This window comes from Trachymyrmex cornetzi, unplaced genomic scaffold (genome assembly GCF_001594075.2).
Source record: "Trachymyrmex cornetzi isolate Tcor2-1 unplaced genomic scaffold, Tcor1.1 scaffold647, whole genome shotgun sequence".
Lineage (NCBI taxonomy): Eukaryota > Metazoa > Arthropoda > Insecta > Hymenoptera > Formicidae > Trachymyrmex > Trachymyrmex cornetzi.
The window spans coordinates 78880-98245 of NW_017299967.1; the positions used below are offsets into that span (position 1 = coordinate 78880).

Here is a 19366-nt window from a genome sequence, read left to right on the forward strand (position 1 = left end):
GTACCATTATTTTAACCAAATTTTAATTAATATTTTTATAATTTGATGTTAACAAAACTTAAGCATTCACCTAATTCGATTACTGAAAGACTTTTACTGAGATTACAGTAATATTTTTTGTAATAATAAATAACTAAAGAGAGAACATCGTATTTCAAGGAGACAATTATAATTGGAGATTAGACCGATGAGAATAAATCAAATTAAGAAAGATAAATTCTATTTTCAACCAAGAATCTTAGTACTTAAATATTTTTATGTAAATTTATATACATATCCAAGTTTGCAAATCTCGCGCCAAAATCTTTTTCAGATATCATATATTAAATTGTATTTATATTTCGTTCTTTCGTTGCCTTATGATCAGAGATACTGCCTCCTGATATCAATTTAGGATATACCTTACATTGATATACCTATATGTTCTGTTATTTTGATATTATTTGACGCGTATTGCATTATAATTTATTTTAAATTTTACATATATTTTGTAAGCTCAATCTAAATCAGAAAAAGAAATTGAAGAAAGTTATATCTTATTTTTGTTTTTTTTTTTCGATTCGAAATTGCTTCCAGCGATTTGTCAAAACTGTCTACGTGCACTTTTAAACATTAATCATCGTGTACAAACTGTTGAAAGGTTTGTCGATTTTTAGCTATACAAAATATTTGCCACACTCTCCCTAAATTGGATTTCCCCCATCCAAATCGCCAAATCGACAGAAAGTTGATTTTCTCATGACCTATTTTAACATCAAGGAACTTCGATCTGCCGAATATTACGTTACGGTTGCGGTTAAAAGATGATGAAATGTGGTATAACATGTCCAATATAAATGCTGTATGTTGGTCAATTTTTTGTGGAGAACCCGAGTAAGTTGACGTACATGTCAACGACACAATTAAATTTTCAATCGTCGGAACGTTTATACAACAAGAAATAGGTATCTATATATCGAAAGATAATTGAAAAATTGAGATATTATTGAGATATACAACTGTTAAGTATTCGAGACTTTATCTAGGTCTTTGATCATTGATTAGGTGTAATTATCGACTTGGCAAATGCAAAGTATTTAAAAAAAAATTCTCTAAGAACGGCGAATGGCTTTCGTTATAAACCTAAGATTCTGTGTATGCTGGCTCATTACGAGTTGCGTCAACTGATTAAACGAAATCAAAGTTTTCGGTAGCCGTTTAACGTGAGTAAGCACGCGTAACAGCCGTGTACTCCGCGGTTGACCCACAAAGCCGGATACTTTCAAGTATCTCCAGTAAAATAATTTCAATAATTCTAGTTGGTCAACACGTACGTCCTATTTCTGATTCATTTAAATTCACCGCGACAATCTGGTTATACTTGTATTGCTGATCTATCAATTATGTAATTATGCCGTGCAACTGGCACACGTTAATCTCGCTGCAGATAAAGTATTTTGAAGGAACGTGATTAAAGAGAGAACCTTCCATATTTTGAAGAACTCATTCGTTTTAAATCATCAGCAGCTGTTACTTAAATATTCACTGCGAAAAATTTGGAGATTTAAATACATTTTATTGATCATCGCAAATCTTTTTTATTCATCGTATATAGGAAATATTCCAGGTAGTAAATTTTAAATAAGATTAATACACACACACACATACCTAACTGAAATACATAAGCGAAAAATTATATAAAAGTATGACGGTATGAGAAAATGCTATCTTATAAAGAAATATAATCTCCGACTGTATGTACATTCGTATGGAATACTATCACGTAGCGAGATATATTATTTCGAAGATATTCCCAGCGAAATATACAATATACGTGTCTTTCTGCCAGTCGCTTTATGTGACGGTAATCGCTGTCTACATACCATTCAACGCGATTTATAAAACAACCAAGCAAATTTGCTTGTTAAATAGACGTAGCCAGTAAATTTATATCTCTACGCCCATTTTACATCCCATTTTATATCCCATATAATCTTGCGATTACATGACAAATTGTCTATCCGCTTAATTTAATTCAGCGCGTTTTGTTTTGTCTTTGTCTCCTTTGAATTATGTGTTTTCGATAACTCTTAAACGTTTCTTTTTAAACACACGAAAAGAATAGTTTTACTGGAGCATTTAAAAATTTATCTATATACAGTTTTGAAGATCATTTTGATCAGAATAATTATGTAAGACGCTCAAACTGATTGCTGAAATGTCAAAACATTTTACAACTGTTCGAATTTCTTACATAATTATTTTGTCCAACAAAATTATTTTCAGATCTGTATCTATTTAAATTTTTATATATTTCAGCAAAATCGTTCTTTCAGAGAAAAAATTGATGGTATTTGTAACTATAATTATATGTTGTTATAATTATGATTATTACTTATTACAGTGCTGGTAATAATAATTATATAAATAGTTCTATTAACAAGTATATATAGTTAGCAATCAAAAATAATTGTAGATTATTATTACTAACATTATAGCAGTAATAATCATATAATAATATGTAATTACAGCTACAAAAATAAAAAATGCAGGAAAAGTAAAAGAATCAAGTGCCTTACTCCATGACACCAAAAAGGTATCTTAAATCGCCACATTTGTTCCACACAAAAAAAAAGCCGAGTATATTTTATAAATAATATAATGTGGTAAAATATGAAGGGCTCTGAGAATGAATCAATAAAAAAAACATAAATTAGCTAATAAGAGTTCGCGTGTTAGTGCGCAATACAAGATATTTATTAGTAAAATGTTACATTAAAAACGCAACGTTTCAATCAGGTTTTAGCCCTTTTCAACAATAAATATGGAAGCAAATTAAACGGATAAAGAATAGTTTCGAATGCTGTGTGTGTGTGTGTGTGTGTGTGTGTGTGTGGTAAATTTTGCGCAAATTAAATTGGTTAAAATTGAAAAAATTAATCGAATTGCAAAAGCGAAACAAAAACACATAATATAAATATTTCTTAAATATCATACATAAATGCAAATATAAAAATGAACGTAAAAGAAAAGCAATTTTAATAAAATTGTCGAAATTAAATTTACGTTATTTTTAAAAATAAAAACACGTAATTTCTGTATCTTGCTCAATCTGAAAAAAGTGAACTTGCTTCTAATTATTCATGAAATTCTATCGATTACACGCTTTTCATTGTACACTTACATCGTTCTCTGTTACATTGTGTACTCTATCTTTACGTTTACCTTTAACCGTAATGGGATAACGAGTTTATTGCCAAGCGGATCGATTTGATCGCCACACACCGCGATAATGCAGGTTGTCGGTCGCAGTATACAGCTTATTAGATGTATTTTATCATCTCGCGCGCTGACTTTCACGTTTCATGAAGAAAAACAATTATTTCACTATCGCGTGGCCGCGACTATATTTCTTACCCGCTATATCGGCCGCGGCGCCGAGTTTTACGTGTTATTCATTTCGTGCCCGATAACTCTTCCCACTATTCCCACATCACTTCTTCGCGCCGTGGTGCAGGCAGAAGAACGCTAAACACCTGTGTTCACACCGACGGTACCTCCTAAGTGGATGTATTGACCTATCTCGAGAAAAGAGCGAGAGACCGGGTCTCTACGGATCCCTCGAACACTAACCCGAGCGTTTATTAGCGCCGGAGCCTAAATATGAACAGGTGGCCTACACCTTGTTTGACTACGAATTGCCGGTTGTCGATGATAATGATTGGAAGTAGCGTGCACTCGGATCGCGCACGCATATGCGCCAATTAAAGAATTTTATGGCGTTTCCGAGCGTATCGCGATATTTTCAGAAATTGATAGCAAAACGAATCCTTCAGAAGATTTCCCGGATTTATCGTCCAAAATTAATGTTACAAGACACAATAATAGAGGCAAAGAAGTTCAATTTTTTAAACATGGAAAGGAACGATTTTGCTGAAAGATATAAAATTTTGCTGGATACAAATATGAAAGTAATCTTGTTGGACCATCAAAATATTTAATTATGTTTGAATCTAAAAAATAAGCTGCAAAACATTTTAATATTCTAGCAACTAATTTGAGTTTTCAACATAGTTATTTTGATGGTTGAACAAAATTATTTTCAGATCGGTATCTAGCAAAATTTTAGATCTTTGCAAAATCTTTTTTTTGTGAACAATTCTGTTTAATGACATTAGCAAAAAATAACAGCATTTCCGAATACATTTATTATATAATTTCTCAAGAGCTTTTATTTGTGGCGATTTAAAAATATAATAAATAATAAATTTATTTAACGTTATTGTATTGTTAGTTATTTTTAGAAAAAAAATATAACTTGTTATGTCAAAATGAATCTCTTCGAAGAAATAGATGATTTTGTTAAATCGAAGGGCACAACGGACGTGATGCTTGCGAATTCGCCGGATTCCCGAATAATCGTGTGTGTTGAGAATAGTCCTGGTTGTCGGCATGAGAACGCCGACGACGACGGAAGCACTGTTAAACGACGGCACTATTATTGGAGCGCGGGTGGAATTACGTTACGCTTGTCTTTTATTAGCCGACACAGCCTCGCTTTTGCCGCTTCTCGTGCGCTTCTTCCTACTTCAGTCCGTCGCGAGGCGAAACTCCTATGGGATGACTAAGGTCTGCCTGCTCTCTTCTTTGGCATCAGTCCAGGACTACTCTCCGCTGAGAGATAGATTTTATCCATGTTCTCCCTCTCTCTCTCTGTCTCTTTCTTTCTCTCTCTATCTTTCTCTATTTCTTTGTCTCTCTATGCCTCTACTTCTATTTCTCTCGGTCTTTCTCTCCAGTCTTGGCACAACCTTGGCCAAGCAGGTACTGCTGTCATTGCCACTTGGAGTGAATTATCTCGACAAAGATCTTTTTCGGCAAAATTCACAAAAGAGACGAAATGCCTGATTCTGTTCGCTTTTGAACTTTCCTCATAGTATAAAGATGGCCTATTCTTGACACAGTTTTTACTCGTGCTTGAAATTAATGGAATATTTTGATTCTACAAAAGATATTCAATTATATTCGATTCGTACATTGATTTCTTTTTGCATTTTTGAGAAATTAACGTAAAGCTTCGCGTCTCTCTCTCTCTCTCTCTCTCTCTCTCTCTCTGTACGCAATATATATCTATATTAAAAATATGTTTCTTTAGTCTATCGGAAACTTTCGGAAATAATTAATAGGTGCATTCGCTGTAACGGAGGTCTTGATCGTTCCAAGTTTCAAGTGTAGATTATACGAGATCTTTTCTTAGCCGCTAGGATATCTGCATCATGTAATTATCGATAACTAGAACGTTGGCTGCAATAAAATGCAAGATGCTCGAGAACTATGTTTCCTTCGTAACGTTGCAAATGATAACCGCTGCAAATCGTCGATAGAAAGAAGGATGTTAATTTTATTGTGTATCATTATAATTTTTATGCACAAGTTCCTCCAAAACATTGATTCTCAGTTTTTTTGTTAAAAATCAAAGATATATGAATATCTGTTCAACCTATTTTAACCAACATAGACATTTAATTATACAAGCATTTCGAAAAAAGACAATAAAAATGAATTTGCACATGAAATAAAATTTTAGGAAAAACATTTCGATGACATCAATAAATTAACTCTTTTTAAAAAATTATAGAATAATTTTTTCTCAAAAGCTTTCATGTACAGTTATAATAAAGTAACGTATTAAATAAATTTTAAATTATCTAAATTAAAGTTAAAAATTTTTGAGCAAGTTATACGATAAAAAGTGTTCGCAAATGCCATTATAATATTTATTGTTACACTGAGAAACCCATTTCAACTTGAATCAATTAATCGGTTGTTTGGATATGGACAAACAAATCCTTGATTTTGAGGCAATAAAATAATTTAGTTGAAGCAAAACATTTAATATAGGCATTTCAACACATGTCTGACATGTTTTACATTTTTCAATTGTAAAAAATTGTTTTTCAATCAAAAACGTCAGACAAGAAAGCATATACATGTATTTTTGTTAATATAATCTTATAAGCAATTAAAAAATTGGAAAAGCATTAAAAGAAAAGACGGATATGCCATATCGTAAAGGGATTTAAGGATTAAAGGATTATCTAATAACTAAAGTAAAATGCCTATGTGAGAACCTCTGCGGATGTTGGTGCGTAAATCAGGAGACACGGTATATAAATGTCTAAGAACATTAAATATTCACAACGCAATCGACATAATTTGCAACCAATTGAAATGTACTTACCAAACGAAGTTAAAGTAAACGTAAACGTTTCGTCTGAATTTGAGTTCTCTTCAGTAACGGAAGTTAACTACAAGCTGCAACACTGCAAACACAAACTACTTAGTACTACTGGTAGTTAGTAGTTAGTAGTTGACTTCTGCAAACTGACGAGGATTCAAATCCAGAGTGGAGTTTACATTTACTTAAATTTTGTTTGGTAAATATCCCAATTAATTGCAAATTGTGTTTTTTGTGTTATAAACATTTAATTACGTATCAACATTCGCGGAAATTCACATAGGAATTTACTTGTATTAAATTTCGAGGATTTAAGAGTTAAATCTCATTCACACTGATATTATATTTATTCGTGTAACCTCCACTAACATTACTATTTTATTTTATTTTATTTCTATTAAAGAGTTATGACAAGTGCAGTCAAATCTACTGTTTGTCACAATTGGTACCAAATCTTTCCAGCAATCTCCCTTCTTTTGATGCCTTCGCCAAATGTTTAGACCTTCAATTTCTTTAATTATCGAAACGCAAAGAGAAATCGCAAATAGTAGTAGAAGTATTACTATCTTTACCATGCGTGTGTATATCATCGTGTATATATACCTCATAGTCGGCATGGCGCACGGCAGGATTTATGGCAACGTCTTGACTCGCTTACGAACGAAAATGCGAGTGGAAAGTGGCCTTTTGCCGCGCGGAACGACTCGTAAAATTCTAATCTCGCATTATCTCTTAGCGGCGTACGTTCTCCTTGCATATTTCGCGTTAACCGCATTATACCTCGCGCAGCGGCGAGCACGATGGTGGCGGGTCGAGAAATCTAACGTAGGGGAAAGTACGACATAACGAATCGCGCGCCGGGTGAACTGTTGCGCGGAGTCGTTTGCAACACGCGCGCGCCTGCTTGTCGACGTTCAGTATCACTAGGATTTACGCTGACCCCATTCCACCGTCCTAAATACGTTATGCAAAGTAACACCGCAAAGTACTAGACCGCACTAGACCGCTCTAGACATGCTAGGCGCGAATCGGGAATCGGAGCGACGAGTGATGAGCACAAGCGAGCTGTGAACGGAGTTTGGTTGATCTTCTTCTCTAATCATTTAGCCGCGTCTTCGAGTCGATCTTGGCCAATAACAATCAAACGGTATTTGTACAAAAATGATTTTGCTGAAAGATCTAAATTTTGCTCGACACAGATCTGAAAATAATTTTGTTGGAACCTCAAACTGGTTGCTAGAATATCAAAATTATTTTCAGACATGTATCCAGCAAATTTTAATTTCCATCATAATTAGTTTGTTTGAACTAGAAATTTTAAAAATTTATGTAAAAATATTATTAAGCGTCAAGGATCCACCTTGATGTTCTTTACTTATTACTTCGATGGTACAAAAAAATTATTTTCTGTATCTAGCAAAATTTTAGATCTTTCAACAAAATTATTCTTTCTATGTACTATATAAATAAAAAAATAGCCACGATGCCTAGAAAGAAATCCACTAATTATAAGCCGCAGGAAGCTGAAGTGTAGCCAGATCGACTTGCAAGAATATCGTTGCCGATGATATATGAATAAAATAAAGAACAGGTAATCAATCAAGCCGTACACGTGCCTCGATGGTACGCAGATATTGGTTAAACGCAAACGATTGACTTTATCCTCGATAAATCGAGCGACAGCGAAATTGGATCAACCGGTTTCATTCTGTTACTCAGATACGCTCGGGCAAACTAACTCGAGTGAAATTTGAATCGCGATCTTCTCCCTCATACATTTTTAAATAAGATGATTATCACCGTTCTTAAAATAATTTCATAGGAAGGAGCTACTTCAAATGATGCCAGGCTCTATACCGATACAAGAGTTAATTTCGTTGAGTTTGCATCGCGTTTTAGATTGGCAGTTTCCACTTGAAGTAACAAAATAACCATCGAGAGGTGTGGAATCACGTGTCGTAGGAGTGACGCGCCACGAGGTGTTTTTAAAATTGACTTGTCCCAGGAGAAAGTCCAGCCTTTTCTATTCGCCGCTCGCTGTCTTTTCCAATTCCCGTCGATTACGCGCCGCTGAGAATTGCACAATCGGTATCGGACGATTTGCGGCCCCCCGGAGAAAAGAAACATATAAGAAATAGCGAATCGAAGCTACGATGCGGATCGGAATACCCGTTCAGTAGATACCCGTTTTTTTCCTCCTGAATTCTTCCCGTCGATATCTTTCAGCCAGACGATCATCTTTGTATCTTAACGTCAAGATATTGCATCTTGGCAGATTATTAGATATGCAGACTCAACAGGTTTAATCCGAAATTAAATGGGTTATCTATGTTAATATCTTCCATTAAAAAGTTTTTTAATTGTTGATCTGTCTACATGTTAAAATTTTGACGTACCGAACTATATATATATTCTTGCTGATTCACTGCAAGAAGTAATTTTTTATAAGATTCCGTTACCAATTCAATATGAATTTATCGAAGTTGATCATGTACCTGCTTCGCTTAATGTCATGATGACGTTCTCAGTTTTATATGTTATTTGAATGCAGTAATTCGTTTACATCTAATGTAATTGTTGAAATATTAGGATTAATTGTATTTACTGAAGTTGACCCAAAAGAATCGATAGGTTTAATTGTTTTTTAATTTATATTCAATAAAAAATGTATATATACATGAATATCCAGTGTTGACTCTTACAGATACTTGTAATTCTTTGATTTATATTCTTTAGAGCCCAATTTTATTCTGTTTGTTTAATACGTATCAATTTGGAGCTCCAGCTTAGTATTAAAAAAAAAAGCGCTGAATACTTCTTCTTGAAATGTTGTAAACAAGATATTTTGCTGTAATGTTCTCTTCGACGTATAATTTCTACAGAGAAATCCAGCCTACAGATCGAGCTGAATCTTGATGATAAAGTCACGAACGTGTCGCGATACCAGTATCTGTGCTGCAAGATGTTTCGTAACGAATCAGCTTAATTAAAACGGAGATTGTTTAATGAAGATTCGACCTCGTCGAATGTCTATCTTTATCCGAACGACTTCACATTTTAGCAGATTGGGCCTGAATTCACTTCAATAATGTGGCTAATGTGCCGACGAAACTTCTGCATTCCACTCAATGTTGTATTCAGAATTTCGTATTTGGCGAGGATATATCTTCGATAATCATCGAGATACTCCGCACGATTTACAGGATGATTCCTGCGATCTGCTCGCCATCAGTTCTACAATTTTCCTACAGAAAGCGTTAGAACTATTGTAGAACTGTAGGAAAATAGCAAAAAGTCCGCGGGAACTGGCTGTTACGTGGTACTTTACTCTTGCGGTGGGGTGCTGGCTCTCACTTTAAAAAATTGTTTAAAAATACTTAGAGGTCGGAACTGTTGCTGAAATCTATCAGGAACTGTAGAACTCTTCGAGAACTTTAGAATTTCGTGATAAAAATTAATTTTTGCGATACTTGGGGTGCCACGCGAAGATGGCGCCTCATTTATAAAATTTTTTTTTTTTTTCTAAATTAGCGGAACTGTTGTTAAAACTTAGCAGGAACTGTAGAACTATTGTGAGTGCAAACGGAACTGTGTATAAAATATCGATTTTTTTCAAAATGGGGTGCCAACTTCACACTGCTCTGTAGTTTTTCGCTTCAGCGATTACCGAGAATATACAGTTGTGCTGAATAATTGAATTAAGAATTACAACATCAGTCGCGAGAATCAGTTACTATATAATTAAAGCTGTGTTTATGACAATACATATCGAATAGAGTAGATTTTTAAAGGTCGGTAAAGACAATGAATTTTTAATGAAATCTATTATTATTTCTTATATATAGCCCACTGAAAAAATTGTATAATAATAGAGAAGCTATTAAATGATAGTTATTAAATGCTTTTGTGAACTATTATAATTTTAATTAAATGTTTGATCAATATAGAATTAAAAAACTAGCATTTTAATCATACATTAACTATAAACATTAATTTTATTTTTCTAAATATTTAGTAATTATTATAAAACAGTTGATTATTATTATTATGTTTAGTAATACTTACTAAATATTGCTCCAATATTCTAAATAAAATGTATTTGGTAGCTGTTACTAGGCTTTTTTTTATTGCTCTTAACCTTAAAACGTTATCGATATCTAAACTTTCATACGAGTAAGCGAAATGATTGAACATTAAATTATGCCTTCAATGACCATCAGGAGGTTCAGTCTGTCATATTGAAAGCTAGGACAAATTCTCGAAACTTTTTCCATTATATATTAGTTTAAATAATCGTCAGGTCAATATTATAACGAAAAGCGTGATAAGTACAATAATTTCAATTTTTAATTGATTTTTATTAGTACATATTTTATTACTAATAAATGTTAGGAGGAGATATTGTGTGGATTACATAACTCCATATCATTACAAGATTGAATTTGATAGTGAGTTTATTCATGTTTAAGTTAATAATTGCGTTATATACATTTATGATGTCCAGATTATACACATTTTGTCATTGAAAGTGTGAAATATATGAAAATTTTGTGTTAAATTAAGAGTGACTTATTTCCTCGTACGTGAAATTTACATATCAATAGCAATATTGTATCACTCGATATCGATATAGCATCCTAGAATTATTTAAGCATAGTCTTTTATTTTGAAATCTGATTTCTAAATAAAAACTTCCATTTAGGACTGTTCTAATCGCGAGTAGTTTAAAATAATTAATGTCCTAGTTAAAACTAGACTGCTTGAACAATCCATATAGTATTTCGAATATAATAAAATAATATTATAATTGACTTTCACATGATCCAGAAAGAATATATGAATATTAACGAGGATAAAACTGTCTCTGCTCCAAGCTCGTTAATTGTGTATGTTACAATAATTTTATACAACGCTCGTACTACTTTCCCATAAAGAGCGATTTTGTTTTCATTGAGCGTGAAAAACCGTATCAACGGTTATTCAATGGTTTTAAGATATCATCGTGCACCGTATGTCATGATGTATCATTTTGTTATGTGACGAAAGAGCATTCGATGACATTATCTCGTTAATTATCGTAAAGTACATCCGCTGTGCATGTCAGAGAATATTTACGACTCTTTCGAACCTCGATGATACAAAAAGTCACTGTGCCGTGTCGTAATGTCGTATTGGCGAGAGAATCGCACGCATTCGCGCTTTTTAATGAAACTGCGACATTTTATTTTATAAGCTACGGCGTTAAACGTGACATGGCCTGTGACTGATAAGTAGGTGGGTGGGCTTGACCTAATAATCGCATCGGTCCGATGAAAGCGTTGGATTAATTATCGCTGGGATATTGTGCCGGATGTTTAGACGTTTAGGGCTTCGATTGCGTGCTCGCTCTCATGTAAATTCCGAGAATAGCGTTAGCAAGCATTTAAGATTCGCACGCAGCCAGTGAGCTTCGAATCAATTCGCGTTTAAGATTCCTAATTAGGAAAACGACATTTTCATCGTCAAACACGGGAAAAACGATCTTGTTAAAGTATTTAAAAAATTTAACTAGATATAGATTTGAAAATAATTTTGTTAAACTATTAAAATTATTATGTGGAACGCTCAAATATAAAGAGCAATACTGCAAAAAGTTTGACATTCTAGTAACCGACACTGTTAAATCTATAATTTTAAATGTAACCATTGTTTTAATATAAAATAACGATATATTTTTTAATAGGAGTAGTGGCGGTTTAAATAAGGTTAAATTTGATACTACAAATTTAACAATGAATTTTTGAGCGTACTATATAATTATTTTAATTATTTTTTTTTAACAAAATTATTTTCAGATCTATAAGTTAAATTTGTAAATAGATTTTTAAATACTTTAGCAAAACCGTTTTTTAAATGTATTTACCGCGTTTCTTGATAATCTTGACGCTTCCTCAAATAACTTTCTCAAATAACTTCAATTTTTGTTTCGCGAGTGAGAAGTTTATCATTTCATCAGCGTTTTGAACATTCCAAAAAAAAAAAAAAAATTCCGACTCCAACGGGGATCTCAGTTTCCTCAACGGTGGCAGATTCCCGCGGATGATCGGATTTCGCTTACCAAATATCAAATATGCGTAATACGAAGTGCGACATTGCACTTGCATAACTTCGATCCGTTCGTTCCGCATTTTCACACCACGTTACGAGGGAAGGCGACGCGATTCGAAAACAGCTGCAATTCACGCATGGCTCCTTAACATGTCGCTTCAACTCCGTCCATTGAAATTCCTTAGCAGATCTGCGTACTAATGCCGGGTATGTGTATGGTATGCAAACAGTGAGATGGAAGCGACGGAGTGGCTGGAAAACTTTTAAATTGTCCTGCGTGAAGGAACTTTATGCAGCGAGAAGATTTTTAGGGTTGTCACTATAACCCTTTACATAAATATAAAGTTCCTTATATATTGTATGTTTCATAGAAATTCTTTAAAGAACTGTTTATTGAAAAGTTATTTTCCCTGCCAGAAGATTCTCAATATAATTCTGCATAAAATGGAGATTGCATAGAAAACGAGAGTAGCTTTTAAAAGTTTTTGATAAAAATTTTTATCATCGACGATTGTTTTTGAAAATAATATTTTAAGTAATATATTAAACTAAGAATTATATTCATTTAATTTAAATTATCTTTTCATAGACCAATGGTCTACATTTTTAATAAAATCGTATTTGTGATTGAGCATGAATTGATTTAACTGAGCATGAATAGATATAATATAAACATTTTTTTCCAAGATCAAAATTTACAATAATAATGTTTTAAGTAATTTTTTAATAATTATGAAATATTATCACTTTCAATAATGTTGTAATAATATTAATCATAAAATGAATATCTATTGCATATTTATACATCTATCTAACAATTATAATTGCCTTATTTTTCATCATGGAGAGAAATAGAAACATTTAAAAATTTACTTAGATATTTTAGATATAGATCTGAAAAGAATTACGTTGAATATTTTAATAATTACAGTAAAAAATTTTTGCAGTATTATCATCATCATGTTTGAGTTCTACATTATTGAAATAACAAAATAAGACTCGAACAAAGCCTGAGACACAATTAAAAAACACAATTTAGAAACCTGTTTACTAAAATACACGATAAAAATTTGTTGAAATTTGTTATTCTCTAAAATGAAATTAAAGACAATAAACACGCGCGAACAAAATAATAAAGTTAGCAACAATAAGACACATTCATTAAGTATAGTATGATTTAATTTACAATCGTTTCCAACCCAATAATGAAATTGTTTAAACGCAAAAAATAGAATTAAAATTACAAGTTCGGTTAAAATTTGATAATATATGCAGTTGAACGATAAAAAATAAATACATAAAAAGCTATGTAAAAAATGCATGTCATAAATAAAAATTTGGTATGGTTAATTTTAATTCGGCTTCGGTTAACATTAATAAAAGGTGAAAACAAGAAGTATATATATGCGTCCATGGTTAAAATAATATAATTACATAATTTATTGCTCGTTTGAAGATAAGAACAATTATACTACTATTGATTCTAATAAATTTTATATCTTATTGTTGCTAACTTCTTTTTGTTTGTTTATTTCTACGATTTTATTTTAAATTGTACATAATTATTTTAATGATCCAACATAATTATTTTCAGATCTGTATCTGATATAAGTTTTTATATGATTCAGCAAAATCGTCCTTCCCTGTAACGTCGCGATATAATCCGAGATAAAGTATTATATAAAAAAAGATCTAAAAAATCTTAACATCTCACAGATGTTCTATCAGCCACCGTCTTCGTCCCATAGCCTAACCTAGGCCAATAAATTTCGCTCGATTGCCACAGACGTTCGGTCGTTTACCTCATCCGCGGCGCCTCCGAGGAGAACGATGTGTACCGCCATGCGTCCAATTTTCATCCTTTTTTCCTCCCTTTGTCCCGCCTCTCGTCGGACTCGCTTAGAAGGAGGCGCTGACGACTGTCACGGAAATAGAAAGCGACGTTCAGACATCGTCGACAAGTTCGTCCATGTTGAAGCTACAGCTTTTACACTCCTCTCCCGGGACTCGCGTGTCGTCGTGAGATCCGTTTACTCGGCGACGACGCCAACGACCCAGTCACGGAATTAGGCGACCCTCGGTCGTCGATCGGGGAAGCCGGGGGATGATCGTTAATTTCGGAGACAGCTTTGGCCAGGCTTATAGAGACTTTTGTTTCCATCACCGGCCGGCTCGTGTCAACGTGTATATTTATACGCGTGCGACGACATTCGACATATATTTGTCATTCCCTACCGCATGCACGTTCCCATTCAGTCTTTCTCACTCCTTCCACAGATAGGTGCAGCTAAAGATCTTGTAATAGAGTCTGATTTTATCAAAATTCTAAGATATATATATATGTATATATACAATATTCACGCTATATTTCTGTACATATATTAGATTTGAACAAAAGTTCATAGCGCTATTTCATTTGTATTATGTGTACATGTTTTTTAAAAAAATTTGGCGATTATCTCGATGCAGCAATGGAATAAAGTTTTAGCCTTAAAAATCTGTTTTTTTAATTTTGGTGATTTTTAACGGAGTTACAAGTAACTGAAGTCAAAGTGCTCCTTTTCCATTTTATCCAGCTTGTAGTTTTCTATAGGTATGTAAAAGTTACCAAACTTATATAGAAACTCAAAAGAGGTAGTGACCTTTCAAAAACAGAGATTTTAAGCTTTAAAACTTTTAATTTAAATTTTGTTTATTCTTAACGAAGTTACAGCTACTTGAAGTTTGTAGCGCTACAAATTTTTATTCTAATTTAATACTGTTTCACTTTAATTTAACTTATACTGTTTCATTCTATATACTCTCTATATGGACTTGCAAACTCTATACAATTGTGCTAGAATTCGAGCGTATGTTACTTTACTTTTTCTCCGTCTATCTATAATTTAATTAAGGTTCTAAAGTGAAATAATTATATATAGAGAAACAGATCTTTCTGTTTCGTAGAATTTTGACAAAATCGCTCGGGGCCAGACTTTGTTTTAGAATCTTTAGGTACAGTTTGAGCCAAGAATCAATAGCGCAGTGCAATTAATTAATATTATGGTTGCGCAAACAGTCGTCTTTCAGACGTGGCAACATTAAGTATAACAATCACATACACGCGATAACGTGAGTAAAGATTGGAACTCATAATTAGTTTGTGTCGCACGTACTCGGCATTTATCAAGATACGAGATTCCTGAAGACTATTTAGTACGTACTAGACTGGTATTTGTTGCTAATTTAATGCTAAATTTTATTTTAAAGTCGAGATAAGAATCGTGTAGTATTGTAGCGCGTAATACGCCGTGTAATTAACGAGCGCGGGACGACGTCCGCCAATTATCAAGCGCCATTGCGGTCTCCGATCACTTGACGAACGAGCCTTTAATAATCCGGCTCGCACTTTCACAAGGGAGGCAACTTGCTCATGATCTTTCTCTTCAAATTGCGGAATGTTTTTGTGCAGTCACTCGTCGTAAATTACATTCGCCTTCGTCGAATTGTACATGTGAACTCATAGTTTATTTTTAATTTCATTCGATAACTTGAATGAATCTATTTTTGAAACACGTACAATTTGATGATCAATTCAAGATATAGTTTTTCGCTTAGAATCTGTTTCCTAATTATTTTTTAGTTTTAATCCATTTTTACTATTTTTGTAAAGCGACCGGCCGGTGGAAATCAATAATGTTAATAATTTCCATCTTTTAATCATATTCTTGTGTCTTAATAAATATATTTTTAATTTAATTTGATCTAACAGAGATTTTTTGCTTTAGTTAAATTGTTTAAACATAATACTTATAATTAGTTAACTAGAACAAATATCGCACATCATTACTCTATTATAGCGATAATAATAAGTCCTTAAGTAGCTAGTGATATAAGTCAATGATAAGAATATTGACAGAAAGAATAGTTTTGCTGAAGTATCTAAAAATTTAGCTATGTAGATACAGATTTGAAAATAATTTTGTTGGATTATCAAAAGAATTGTGTAGGACGCTCAAGATGGTTATTATAGAAATTACTGGAAATGATTATTAGAATATAAAAATTTTTTTGTAGCTCTCATTATGCTTGAGTTTCCAATGAAATTATTTTTAGATCTATATCTAGAAGACTAAATTTTTAGACTTTTTAGACTTTACTTCAGCAAAACTCTTCTTTTTGTATAATTTAGATTTAACTAATGAGTTTTTACACAATATCTCTTAATATTATTATGGAAAAGATAAATCGGAACGCATCAAAGATCCGCAAAAATTGCAGATTTGTGAAGATCTTTTTTGAAATTGTTGCAGATCTTTGGAGATTTTCTACCAACACGGAAAAACACATTCCGAGTTTCTGAAAGCCCAGCGCATCGCTGGTGGCTGTGGATTAGGGGGACCTCTAAGATATTCGAATATCATTATCCTATGGCTACGCTGCAATAAGGTATGCTTGACATGCATGATACGTTCTTTCGATAGATTAAACTTCGATGCGTATAATAAGCGCGTTGACGATCGATATCACCCTACTACTGTCATAGACAGATCGTATGATGTATTACCAAAATAATGATGGAACTATGCCCTCTGTTTGAGCTTACCATCGCGTTTCTCAGACCATTACTTCTCGCAATTTGTCTCTGTCAGTACATTTTATTATTTCTCGATTCATTCCCCCATTGAGTGTAAATATCATAATGGACGTTTAGATAAAATAGTCGCAGCAGCTAGTAAATAAAAAAGGAGAGATTAGCGTGTATTGATTCATGCATAATTTTATTTAGAGTGGCTAAGAAAACTTAGATACTATTTTATTTATTGGATCATGAAATAAAGGTTAAAAAGCAAATGAAATGCACATTAGATTTTTCCCTAAATTTCTCTTGTATAAAACCGTAATCATTTCTGACTTAACTAGTACCTTTTAGTGACTTTTAGTATATCTTACATAAAATATCTTATTCTTTTTATGAAGATCTCTTACGTAAAACATTTTTTATTGCAACATTAGAAACATTGATTTTTATTATAAAACTATAAAGTCATATCATCAACCTAATAAAAGTAGATATTTTTATTCAATAATGATTTATCTTATTCTGCATAGGTTCTTGTTTGTCTCTGAATTTAGTCTTTTTTTTATCTTTAAATTAATATTTTATCTTTGCAATAAAAAAATTATCATTTACTAAAAATATAAAATGTCTGACAAGAATTTATGTAACCGAATAAATAATCTTCTGTTCGATTGCCGATTTTAAGTAGAAAAAAGGAGCATTCGCGTAATCATTGTTGATCATAAAACACTATCGTGACGTGTATAGTTAAAATTTATTGTGCAAAGTTCGTTTTATCAATATTCCAGAAGCGTCGCTCTAATCGACGGCGCCCATATTCAGGACGTCGTGACAAATGTTTTATTTTACGGGCGCGATAGAAAAATCCGAAGGACTTAAGAATTATCGCCGTTTACACGACGGAAATGCGCGGGAGCGTCAGCGTGTTAATTGTCAGAGATTACATTTGACGCCGCTCTTTCTTATCTGATTTGTCACCGTCTGCAGCTTGCTCGCAAAGCTGTTTCGGGTTAAGGACGAGGATCGACATGGTATCGCCCTTTCGTTTTCAACTCTCGATCTTGACTGAGAAAGAACTGTCAGCTCTCAGCAGCGTGCTCGTTTTTCTTGATAAACGATAAAGTTTATCGCCTTCCAATGCGGTCCGGTCTGGTTTATCGTCGCCTCCGATAGGTCAGGATAATCGATGGTGCCGCTTTCAGCACCGCAGATACTTCGTACCGCCTACTCTCTCAAAAGAAATCGCTATCCAAGGCTTCTCATGAGATCACAGAAAATATCACTCCGCTAAGCTGATCCAAGCTCTCTAAGGGAGCAAAGATATGTTAAGTCAAAAGTGAAATAAGAGAATCTCGAGGGTACTTATAACTTCGATAACGAGGATTATTTATAATATGGCTGTAGCAAGCATACATGGAAAGAAGTTTTACTAAAGTATTTAAAAATTTAGCTAGATATAGATCTGAAAGTAATTTTGTTGGAATCACCAAAATTATTATATAAGATTTTCAAGCTGGTTTCAACTAGAATGTCTAAACTTTTTGCATCACAGTATTTTTTATTATGCTTGAGCTTCCTACATAATTATTTTGATGGCCTAATAAATTATTTTCAGATCTATGTTTACCTAAATTTTTAGATATTTTAACAAAGTCGTTCTTTCCGTGTAGCCATATTTTTGGATACTTCAGTAAAACCGATTTTTTCATGTAATTAAAAAAGCATAGAAAGCACCTGGAAAGGATGGTTTTATTAAAGTATCTAAAATTTTAGCTAAAAATAGAGTTGAAAATAATTTTGTTGGTATCAAAATAATTAGGACTCTCAAGCTGGAATGCTAAAAATTTTAGGCAGCACTGCTTATGATACTTATAAGATTCCTCTACGTAATTATTTTAATAATCCAACCAAATTATTTTAAGATCTGTAACTATAGTTAGTTTTTAGATACTTCAGCAAAATCATTTTTTTCGTGCAAAACATATTATATGTAGAAAGTAGATATTAGATTATACGCGAACGTTCCTATTAATTGTAATTTCGTGCAACACATCTTTTTGCCTCGTTGTATCTACTTATCTGTTCTGATTGCCCCTCAGAATTACAATCTTGTTAAGGTATTTCGTACGAGATATTAAACGAGATATTAAATTATGCGTGCTCTGAATAAATGACATTTCGAGAAAATACAGGTTAATCACGAGACAATAAAGTTGGTTCAGTTGGTTGCACTATGTGCAAATTTATCTAATGTATAATCAACGGTGAATTCGAATAAAAACGAATAGAAACTTCGATTTTAGTACGGTATTACCTCATCGGAAATGTTTACTCAAGTATGGCTTTAAAAGTGGCAGACCGGAAGTGTCGATTGACAGCTACTGTCCAACGAGAACTATAATTTCAATAGCACTTTCCGCATTATTAATTTATCCATGGTTCTGCTACACCGACTTGCTGGTAAATACGAAAACAAATTAGGAGACACTTTCTGATAATAA

General features: G+C 33.0%; 1 protein-coding gene across 1 annotated transcript in view; it reads left to right on the forward strand.

The window, feature by feature from the left end:
* LOC108767103 (tRNA dimethylallyltransferase, mitochondrial) overlaps positions 1-19366 on the forward strand; it is a 102497-nt gene that overhangs the window by 40848 nt on the left and 42283 nt on the right. The window contains exon 4 of the mRNA XM_018516799.1: positions 16597-16732. Within this exon, the coding sequence (XP_018372301.1) occupies positions 16597-16732 (136 nt within the window). The remainder of the gene's footprint in view (positions 1-16596; positions 16733-19366) is intronic.